Source organism: Aptenodytes forsteri, unplaced genomic scaffold (assembly GCF_000699145.1).
Source record: "Aptenodytes forsteri isolate BGI_AS27 unplaced genomic scaffold, ASM69914v1 Scaffold132, whole genome shotgun sequence".
In the NCBI taxonomy this organism is placed as follows: Eukaryota; Metazoa; Chordata; class Aves; order Sphenisciformes; family Spheniscidae; genus Aptenodytes; species Aptenodytes forsteri.
The window spans coordinates 1170746-1182660 of record NW_008795520.1 but is presented as its reverse complement, the minus strand read 5'-3'; the positions used below and the strand labels follow the sequence as shown (position 1 = coordinate 1182660).

The following is an 11915-nucleotide window of genomic DNA, read 5'->3' as shown; positions in this document are numbered from 1 at the left end:
CGAAGAAGATAATGATGTCCTGGGCTGCATCAGGAGGAGTGTTGCCAATAGGTTGAGGGAGGTGATGCTTCCCTTCTGTTTAGCATTGGTGAAGCCACACTGGCTCTATGTGAGCAGGGAGGTTGGATAAGACAACCCCCAGAGCTGCCTTCCAACCTCAACCATGATGTGACTCTGTGATTCTATGAAATTAGCATTTGCTCTTCTCTACTTGCCACAAATGTAGAGATGGGAAACTTGCTGGGAGAACTGATGTAATGTTGAATAAGAGAGAAGGATGGACAATAATAGCTGAAATCGGGAATCAATTTAGAAGGAAGGAATGGGACAGTTGTGCTATGCTGTCAGATGTGCTCGATATCTATCCAGAGGTGGGGAGAGCAGGGAAAAGTTATTACTGCCCAATTTAGAGGTCTGGGCTGCTACTATAGTAGGTGTGGGGAGGTAGATGTGACAGCTGCTAGATTACTGTTGCAGGTAATGAGATTGGCAGGGGCAAGGTGTTGGGAGAAGCTCCCAACCACCACCACACTAACACATTTGATGGCAGGAGCAGCCTGCTTCTGACTCACACTCTGAACAGTTGAGGAATAGAAGTTCAGCTGCTCTAATGCTGTTTTCTGCTGAAATAGCTATTCCTCATCTCTTTCTGGAAAAAAGGCAGTGGGTGCTTATTGGACCACAGTGAAGATATTTGAAGAATATTGGACTGCTTGGACATACTGAATTTCTTCTGCAGAACACTCAGATGCATGATAATGCTTTGACGCATGATCCCAGGGAAAATCAGTTTCACCCTCTTTCAGCCTCTGAAAAGATTTGCCAATTGTATAAAGATAGTTTTAGACATTAAGGTAAAATCTCCAACTAGTATTATGATCCTGTGCAACTAGATCATAAGCTCCCCTGGCAACATATTTTAGTAGAATTCCTGCAGCCACATGGAACTCATCTCATACATTTTCTAACAATTACACTTTGAGAGCCTTAGGGTCAGACATGCAGTTTGGATGAATGGCCCTTCCATTTTCAGATACTTTTCAGTTTGCATCTCCACTGTGAACTAACTGCTTGACATCATCCTGAGCAAGATGCACACATATACATACTCAGAATTTGATTACTTCTTGGTCTCTTCTGAATGTGAGGATCCCATGATTTGCCATCTTTTTTTTCCCTGGAGCTTTGAGTCTTGTTATCTGGATTCTGAGGGAAAAAGGGATAAAGCAGTGGTTGGAATTCCTCCAAGTTTGGGACTGGGGAAGCATGAAAGTATACAGGATGGGGAACATGTGCTCCCTGCTGGATGCCGTTGGTGAAAACATGCTGAGCTCCTATGTGAAGGGTTTGGTGTGTGTTTAAAATGAAACCCACGTGTACAGAACATCTAAGGTAGCTACTACTACTGTCAAGTTATACTCGGATTTTGTAGAGCCTCAGTGGATCTGCTGGTACTGAAGGGTCTCTGAACAAATACCAGAGCACTGGGACAAAGTAATAGAATACAAGGAAAAGTGGTTAAAAAAAAGAAAACTTTGGTTTGCATTCAAGATATTTTTTTTAATGCAGCAAGTAGAATGAAATAGACTTATTTATGAGAGTATTCCCTGATTTATAAAGACATACACCATTCTGGTATCTTTCTCTTACAAAGACAGAAAACATGTTACATTTTTTCCTAATATTCTGCAAGTTGTTTGTGACATAAAAAGATACATATTTTGGAATGTAGACTAAAAGCTGTACAATGGAGAACATAGGGAAAACTTGGCTGTTTGCTGTCCCATGCAATTACCAGATGTTTGTCATGGTAACCCCTGAAAAGCTCTGACCAGAAAAGCATTCTTAGGAGGCTGGACAGCATGCCAGCTGGCCACGTAAAGCTTGCAATATCCAAAATAAGTTTGATCACCACCTGTTGCTACTTAAAAAAGAACAGGGGAAAAAAAAAGCCTGAAATAAGAGAACTCCTAGAATAAGCTAAAATTATACACATTATATCTATCTATTTATTGGAGGATTTTTTATCTACTTTTTTCCATTTCTGTGATACCTGGAGATATCTGGAGTTAATAGATTGCATAACAAAGTTTCTACTGGATTCTGTGGAAAGTTTAATTGGAATCAGTTTTTTTAAATGTCTTTTTAAAACAGGATTTTGAGGGGGTGGGGAAGTAGCTATACTTGTAGTAGAACATACAGCCCGATTATAATGGAAAAGTTGAACAGGAAAACAATTAAGAAAATAGAATCCAGGATGTTAGTTATTACTGTGGCCATACTAGCACAAGGAAAAGTGGCACTGTCCTATGACTCAGACATTGCTTTATATTGCTGTGGTATAGCAGAGGAAAGATCAGTGAAAGCCTTGGAATCATGTTAGTTCTTATGCATCCATTTATAGGTGGAGTAATTGAGTTATTGGTCACAGATGCAGAGGAGTCAAATTCTTTTGAAAGGAAGTTATTTGCAGTGATTTATTAGGAGACTCTTCTGTGAAAAAGAAACACCTCATTGAGGAAGTTAGCTTTTACAGGCCCTGAGAACGAGGTCTTAAACACTGAGAACTACTCCTGATGGCCAGTGCTCTACTTAAGGAATAATGGTGGTCCTGAAGGCATATTCAGGAAGGACAGAGGATATATGAATTTTGTTTATTTTTCTTATGAGGAAATTTCTTTCATGGGATGCCGTTGTATCTTACAAGTATATGATTAAAAAGAAACTTTTTCTTCAAACATTTCTACAAACATTGTCCCTATGTGAAAATGAGAAAAGACACTGAGAGAGACTATATTTTTTGGGGAACTCTGAAATTCACAAACAATGCAACTGGGACTCTGGCAGAGACAAGAAAAAACATGATTGAGGCTGAGTTGTGGGAGACATCTACTCTACACAATGAATAAAGTTTGGTAGGAGCTTAACTGAGGGCAAAATCTTGCAATGCCACATCTGACCATGAAGGGGAACAGCAGACAGATGAAACACATCATGCTTCATTTTTATTTCTGGCTGTCTAAGATATTTGAAGGAAAAACTTGCCCAAAGTTACAATAATGTCTTTGCTGCTTAACCACAGAATCACATAATGATTGCAGTTGGAAGGTACCTTTGGAGGTCACTTTGTCCAACTCCCTTGCTCAAGCAGGGTCACCTACAGCTGGTTGTCCAGGACCATGTCTAGATAGCTTTTGAATATCTTCAAGAAGGGAGATTCTACAACATCTCTGGGCAACCTGTGCCAGTGCTCAGTCACCCTCACAGTAAAAAAGTGTTTCCTGATGTTCAGACAGAGCCTCCTGTATTTCAGTTTTTGCCCATTGCCTCTTGTCCTGTCACTGAGCACCATGGAAAAGAGCCTAGCTCTGTCTTCTTTAAAGCCTGCCTTCAGCTCATTGATGGCTGATGTCATTGCGAGGCTGCTCTCAATTATCTTCGAAAGATCATGGTGATCAGGAGAGGTGTCTGAGGACTGAAAGAAAGAAAATGTCACTCCTATCTTCAAAAAGGGCAAGAAGGAAATCCCAGGGAACTACAGACTGGTCAGCCTCTCCTTGATCCCTGGGAAGGTGATGGAACAACTAAATCTGGAAACCATTTCCAGTGACTGAGCACTGGCACAGGTTGCCCAGTGAGATTGTGGAGTTTCACACCTTGGAGATACTCAAAAGCCATCCAGACAGTCCTTGGCAACTGACTTCTAGGTGAGCAGGGAAGTTGGAAGATGACCTCACTCTGAAATTCACAAACAATGCAACTGGGACTCTGGCAGAGACAAGAAAAAACATGATTGAGGCTGAGTTGTGGGAGACATCTACTCTACACAATGAATAAAGTTTGGTAGGAGCTTAACTGAGGGCAAAATCTTGCAATGCCACATCTGACCATGAAGGGGAACAGCAGACAGATGAAACACATCATGCTTCATTTTTATTTCTGGCTGTCTAAGATATTTGAAGGAAAAACTTGCCCAAAGTTACAATAATGTCTTTGCTGCTTAACCACAGAATCACATAATGATTGCAGTTGGAAGGTACCTTTGGAGGTCACTTTGTCCAACTCCCTTGCTCAAGCAGGGTCACCTACAGCTGGTTGTCCAGGACCATGTCTAGATAGCTTTTGAATATCTTCAAGAAGGGAGATTCTACAACATCTCTGGGCAACCTGTGCCAGTGCTCAGTCACCCTCACAGTAAAAAAGTGTTTCCTGATGTTCAGACAGAGCCTCCTGTATTTCAGTTTTTGCCCATTGCCTCTTGTCCTGTCACTGAGCACCATGGAAAAGAGCCTAGCTCTGTCTTCTTTAAAGCCTGCCTTCAGCTCATTGATGGCTGATGTCATTGCGAGGCTGCTCTCAATTATCTTCGAAAGATCATGGTGATCAGGAGAGGTGTCTGAGGACTGAAAGAAAGAAAATGTCACTCCTATCTTCAAAAAGGGCAAGAAGGAAATCCCAGGGAACTACAGACTGGTCAGCCTCTCCTTGATCCCTGGGAAGGTGATGGAACAACTAAATCTGGAAACCATTTCCAGTGACTGAGCACTGGCACAGGTTGCCCAGTGAGATTGTGGAGTTTCACACCTTGGAGATACTCAAAAGCCATCCAGACAGTCCTTGGCAACTGACTTCTAGGTGAGCAGGGAAGTTGGACAAGATGACCTCCAGAGGTGCCTTCCAACCTCAATCATATGATTCTGTGAAAGCTGTGGTATGGGAAGAATGTGCTACGCTTTAAGTTTTCTTTTAAGTTACCTTCCAAAAAGTAAAGTTCTTTGAAAGTATAAATAAAATATGTATTCTGTGACTTGTCCTCCATTGCCTAACCTTTGGAGTTATATATATTAGAATGCTGCATTTGAGCGGAGACTGAGGTAGCTAGTATTATCCTTTACTGTCAATAGGGAGCTTGATAGAGGCAGGTTATTCAATGGCCCAAATGTGGCCATTGGCATTGAAAGTCTCTGAATATTCATGCAAGAGCTATGTTCAGACTGAAGTTGAAGAATATTTTTACATCTTAGTCACAGCAATTGACTGTCTTTATAAGTTACTTCTCTTTGAACTGTAGTGTTCTCTTAAATTGGGTTATTTACAACAGTTTTAGGGTAGAACTAGCCTGAGGTGAAAGGTCTGGTTACTGTATACTCAAAATGTCTATTGATATCAGTAGTTTTGTTATACAGAAATTCAGCCAAATATATACTCTCTATGAAAGTTCAGAGTTAGGCTCTGTAAAAAGATGTATTTTCATGCATTCAAAAGTGTATTTTTATGCCTTACTAAATGATAGCCATTTGATCAGTCACTGTCCTGGTTTCGGCAGGGATAGAGTTAATTTCCTTCCTAGTAGCTGGTACAGAGCTGTGTTTTGGATTTAGGGTGAGAACAATGTTGATAACACACCCATGTTTTAGTTGTTGCTAGGTAGTGTTTACACTAGTCAAGGACTTTTCAGCTTCCCATGCTCTACCGACTGAGAAGGCTGGAGGTGCACAAGAAGCTGGGAGGGGGCACAGCCAGGACAGCTGACCCAAACTGGCCAAAGGGATATTCCATACCATGTGATGTCATGCTCAGTATATAAAGCTGGGGGAAGAAGAAGGAAGGGGGGGACGTTTGGAGTGATGGCGTTTGTCTTCCCAAGTAACCGTTACGCGTGATGGAGCCCTGCTTTCCTGGAGATGGCTGAACACCTGCCTGCCCATGGGAAGTAGTGAACGAATTCCTTGTTTTGCTTTGCTTGTGTGCGCAGCTTTTGCTTTACCTATTAAACTGTCTTTATCTCAACCCACGAGTTTTTCTCACTTTTACCCTTCTGATTCTCTCCTCCATCCCACCGGGGGTGAGTGAGCGAGCGGCTGCATGGTGCTCAGTTGCCGACTGAGATTAAACCATGACAGTCACAAAGCAATGTTTTTATTTAAGTATGCCTGTTTCACCTGGGTGAGCAAAATCAACTTGGCATTCAGTGCATTCTTACTCATACATGCCTGTCTAAAACAGAACAACGTGGTATAAAAATTTAGAGATTTCTGCACATGGGTCCAGTCAATCGAATTAACACAGCGTCTGTGATTTCACTGGCCAGGAAAAAGTGTATATCACAGGTGTTGGCAGGAGATGTTACTCTTTCAAATTTGTTCCTGGACCTAGCATACATAAAAAAAAAGAATGTGTGACAGCTGTATTATGGTGAAGTATATTAATTTGTTTTGTAAGGAGAAGGACAGGTTGATAGCATTCATTATAAAGGCAAAACAAGAATACAGATTATTATAAGTCTGTTTTGAAATGATACCTCGTGGCTATAAAAATAAAGCTCTGAAATGAGGTATACATATGTAAATGATAATTCTGACTGGGGTTGAAACTTACATTAAATTGTCTTTTAACATTGAAGCAACTCTAAATACTACTTTTTTCCTTAGTTTTGTAGTGACTATGAAGCTATCACAGTTCTTTACAACCATGGATTTTTTTTAGATGGATATTAATCTTCATGTCATTAAAAACATTATTATTTTTAAATGGGCCAAGTGTGCTCAGCTATCAAAAACATACTCCACAATGCTACCTAACAATATTAATGTGAAAAGTAGGAAATTAATTCCTTGCATTAAATTTAAATGCATTCCTTCCTTTAGACTGTATTAACACAGATAGGTAAGAAGTTCTCTGCAATTGTAGGGTAGATAGCTAGATTTATGAGTTTGGAATGCCATTTGGGTATTGCCTTTCTTGAATTTACAAGATACAATAAATTAGTGCATGGAGTGGGAATGTAAATAGAGCAACACAGATTAAATATCCAGATTTGGGTATAAGAAAAGCAAACAATAATTATTTATATTATGATTCCACATACTGGATCTTCATTTGATATAAATGAATTGAGAGACGTTTCTAGAGCTTCACAGAGCAGACTGGCTTTCACAACACCCTCCCCTTAATGCAGGGGAGTTTGGCTTTCCCTTCTGAGATGGCTAACTAGGGGTAGCTTAATGGTAGGCATCACAGCTCCTCATTTCTAAATACTAATGATGTTTCTATCTTTGTAAACTAAACAAGGCCAAAGCATGGTTTTGGGCATTGTCCTGGGGTAGTTTTGTGTGTTCATTCTATTTTTAGTCGTTAGTATTCTTTAATGTCTTTCAGTTTTGTCAAAATCCTGCTGCAGAGATATTTAAAACTTAATTTGTGGATTTGCCTTAGTAAATTTGTAGACTAAGAAAAATGGATGAGACTTCAGCAGGATTTCATGAAAATAGCAGTAAAAGAGCTAGTTTTTAGTTGGTGTTAATAAGACTGAAATTTCTCTGAAGGTGTGAACGTCGTTTTGAAGGGCACAGTAGCCGCTGCTATCCATGTGGAATTGCAGTATCTCCTTGTGGACGGTTTATAGCCAGTGGATCAGAGGACAAATGTGTAAGTAATGTTTTTGCTTATTTTCCTCCTAAACTATAGGAGCTACTCATATTGTACACAGAGTAGTCTTTTTATGCATGTTTCTAGGATTCAGCTTAATGTGCAAAACTGAGGTCTATTATACTTTCATATACTTCATTTATATGTAGCAGTTTTACATATGATTCCTGATCTGTATGTTCTTTATTTTGCCTGAAAAGTCCCTGACCAACCAAATCTTACTGATCAAAGTAATTGTTAAAAGCTTGTTTCTAAAAGTTTTCATAGTGCTTGACTCTGAATCGTCACATGCCATCGAAGACGAGAAGAATGGTATCCCCTGTAGCACAGCTTTACGTAGTGTGTACTTATCTGACCACTAGGAACTATGTAGCAACTACACATTTATTTACTTAAGCTCCCAGATACAGGGTGCTGAATCTTTCATTACTGGTTTCTTATGAATCAGTCAGCTGAATACAAAATGAAAAGTCATTCAACTGTAATTAGAACTTTTCATAATTCATGGTGTAACTTTGATTGTGTGTGTTTCTTCCCCAGACAGGTTCTCTTCTCATTCAATGTCAACTGTATTTAAATTATTACACTTAGCAAAGAGTCCTGAGTAAAAGTGTATTACTACCTTTTTGAGTATGCACCTAATTTTAATTCAGTAAGTCCTGCATTGTTGGCACCATGTTTTTCTTGGTGTTTGCTATGAGATAGATGATTGCTAGCTTGTAGTATAGGCCTTTAAAACTGGGCTGGGGATTGGGTTCATTGTAAACACATCCTTTCAAACAGCTGGGTAGGAAAGCTGTTTAGCTTTCTTCTAGGTCCTTCTAGGTGACTCATCAGGACTACGACACAGGGTTTCTGGTCAACTTCAAATTCAGAACAAGAGGAATTTACTGTTGTGGCTAGTTTTGAAATACTGGCTCCTAATCGTATAAAGGTTAGAGATTTTATTGGTAGATTGCTGGAGGTTTGGCAATAGCTAATGTGTTCTTGACATTTCCACGATAAAATATATTTTTCAAGTTTCTGGTAATTTGCATTTCAAAATGTGGTTTGCAATACAAAAGAAAGGCTTTTTCCTTTGTCTGTGAAACAAAAGGCATCTAATATTGATCTCAGCTCATGACGTATATGAAATAAATATATTTAGTCGAGATTACTAATTAAGGTTGATTTTGAATAGTATAAAAAGAGGTACAGTGACAAGACCTTTTGTCTTCTCTTTTGCATTAAGGCTATTGTTTGGAATTACTGCTGATACAAGAAAAGAAAGTCATAGAGCATGATTTTGCCCTTACTCCAAATTCTTGGCACATGGCTGCTCGTCATAGGAAGCTGAATAGCTGGACTGCATCCTGCTCCAGTTGGCATGTGGGCCCTGGTGGGCACAGTGACAATCAATACTTTTTAGTGTGGCTCCTGTGTTGGAATTTTGCATAATTTGCATTGTATATCTGTAGAGAACTCTCATTGTTCTTGTTGTTGTCCCCTCAGGAAAACTGAGTCAAGTGTTGGACTCTTGCTACAACTGTACTGTTAGGACAAAATACAGTTTTGGGGCATTTTTAGGAGGCTTCTCTTTGAAATGTTGAGACTGGATATACTTTTGTGTTTCCTTTTGAAAAAGAAAATTGAACATGGCACTGAATAGTCCATTCATATTCTTAAACTAATCACATCCTGACAGATGGACTGATGTGCAACTGGAACAGTTTTAAGAGTATCACGAAGCCACATATTTTTGCAGATTGTATTCTATGAGTGATGTCCACTGGAATTCAAAAAGCTGCATAAAAATTCAGCAGTGTGGATACAAAGTGTTAGCTTGAAATAATGCATTCTGGAAATAAGTTATGTAACTTTCACTGACCAGCAACTGCATCTTCAAATATCTTGGAGTTTAACTTATCAAGTGCAATGCTTGCGCCCTGTGGTTAACAAATATGATTGATTTTAAAGCTAAAAGAGGCAGAATTGGAATATAGTTGAGAGACATTAATCTTAAACTGCCTTTTATATTTCACAATATCTGAAGTGTTTGACAGAGAGGAATATGTGGGCTGCATTGATTAATAGCAAAATCAAACCCCTATTCCGACAGGGCATAGAATCAGAAAACCAAAATATGTAATTGTAAACAAAGAGATGCAAATTCTGTCTGCTTTTTTCTCTGCTTACGAAGTATATGACCTATTTTATACGAGAACAGCTTGGTATAGCTTCTGTGTGGCTGAAGTAGCCACTTGTTTTTATTTGAACTGCTTTTGTGTGTGTTAGTATGAGATTTGAACATACTGTAAGTCATGGGTTGAAAGTGATCCTCTAACTGATTACTCCAACTTCTTTAATAGAACCTTTGTCAAGACCTGTGTAGGACCTGACAGTCTACAGTCTACTGTAGGTACCCACAGTATCCTGGTTTTGAACTGTGATTATCCTTACCATAATTCATTGTGATTAGAAAATGTAGAAAGTTAACATTTCTAATATCAGATCTTCTCTTCATCTTAAGTAGCCTCAAGTTACAAGTGACATGGGTTGACTTTTCCTTAACTGAATACACATAATATTTTAATTTCTAACCATTTTACAAGTGGGCAGTTTGAGGTTTCTGACTATCCGACAATAGTATTAAGGATGTTGGCCAAATACTCTAATTTGGTTTAGATTTCCATTTTCCTGGGCTCTGTACAAAAATGTTTATCTAAACATTTGTTGACCAGAGAAAACTTAGTCTAAAAGGACAAAAATATCTGGAGAATGTGAAATGCAACTTTTTAAAATAGAAATAGCTAATCTTCTCCTGTGCTCCATGTAGTTCTAGTTAGCTGTTTTACTTCATGTCTAATTAGGCTCTTCATTTTTGTCTTTGAAGACCTTAGGGCTCTCTGAATAAATTCCAAGTTTCCAGAAATGGAGTAGGGAATGCAGAAATAAAGATTTGGCTCTTTAATTGTTTTCACATTCATTCTTGCTAGCTGTCTTTGAACTGTAGACTTTAAGGGGCACATTTTGACCCTAGTTCTGAAATGGAATTTGCTAACATAAAACTCTGTGTCCACGTCAAATCTCAAAGCCTGGGCTCACAGTTCACGCTAACTGACCCATGTTGCAAACCCAGAAGTTTTTCAGCATAACAGATTGCTACATCAATAACAAAAATACATGGGTAATGTATGAAGTTGTCTTCCATTTTATTTATGCTTTTCATCAATGTATAGGATTTTGCCTACATCATTGTCTTTGAAACACATTCTAAATCCAGGATTAAATTTATGCCTTCCAACTGTGAAGGCACCAAAGCTAGAGAGGGTAGGAAGATTGTTTCTTCTTCTCCAGAGGGCATCAACACTGAAAGGAGTAACAGGAGACAGGATAAGTCAATTTGATGCTTATACATAACACCAGTGTACTAACCACTTGTTAATCCCTGAATGTTAACGTTTGTGCAAAACTGGTTTTAGAGTAAATTCCCATTATGCAAGTGATGCTGGAAACATACTGGTCAGGGGGCATATCCAAAGAATTCTGCAAACCTGTGAGTGGTGGCTGGATGTAAACCTGGACCTGATAGGGCTTGCAGGCAGTTGTTTTCAGATACAAGATTCTGCATCTGGCATAACACAAACTGTAGAATTTGTTTATAGTTGGCATCGTAGTTTTAAATAGTTACAGAGGTTGATATTCCAAATAGAATGTCAGTCCTACTGAGCAATGTACTTTAATGTTTTGCTACCACATATTTATTTAGTTGTAAAATTCACTGTCTCAAATCACATAATATCTTTATGACTTTCCCTATTGGATTAGACTAATAACTTTGATAAGGACAAGAAAAATATGTATTATATAACAGAACTCTTAGTTTTATTTTTATCTATTCTTACATCAAGATGGATAGCTTTAAAAATATTATTTCTTGTCTTGTCACTCGACTGTTAAACTCGTCATCTACTTTACTTGGCCACATATATTTTGGCTTTGAGAAGCCTTACTGAAAGAAGCTCTATAATTTGAAGTAGTTTAAATTTTTAAAGTTTTTCCCCTTATTTTCTCTAGTGTATGAATTGCAGTGCACTGGCACAGAGTGAGCATCTGCTTTTTAGTTTAGATAAGGAGTATGCACACCCCTTCTTGAAGCACGTCTCCCAGTCCTCCCCATTTACTGTGCTTTGATTTGTATCACAGAGTGGTCTTGGATCATGCAGATCAATTCCTTTCAGGTGAGGCTGAAGTGGGAGGGCAACTCCTTGAGCAAATTGAATGCTCTCTATATGCTAATGATGTTCAGTCCACAGAATCAGAGATAAGATAGATCAAAGTAAAGCACCAAATACATTTGGAGGTTGGGTTGCCAGCTCTGTTTTGTTCTGTACATCTGCTCCTCTTGGTGGCCAAGAAGGCCAATGGCATCCTGGCCTGTATCAGAAATAACGTGGCCAGCAGGAGTAGGGAAGTAATCGTGCCCCTATACACGGCACTGGTGAGGC

At 38.9% G+C, this 11915-nt stretch overlaps 1 protein-coding gene across 1 annotated transcript in view; it reads left to right on the top strand.

The window, feature by feature from the left end:
- Positions 1-11915, top strand: part of WDR27 (WD repeat domain 27) — a 179157-nt gene that overhangs the window by 56075 nt on the left and 111167 nt on the right. Inside the window, exon 22 of the mRNA XM_019472702.1 lies at positions 7326-7428. Within this exon, the coding sequence (XP_019328247.1) occupies positions 7326-7428 (103 nt within the window). The remainder of the gene's footprint in view (positions 1-7325; positions 7429-11915) is intronic.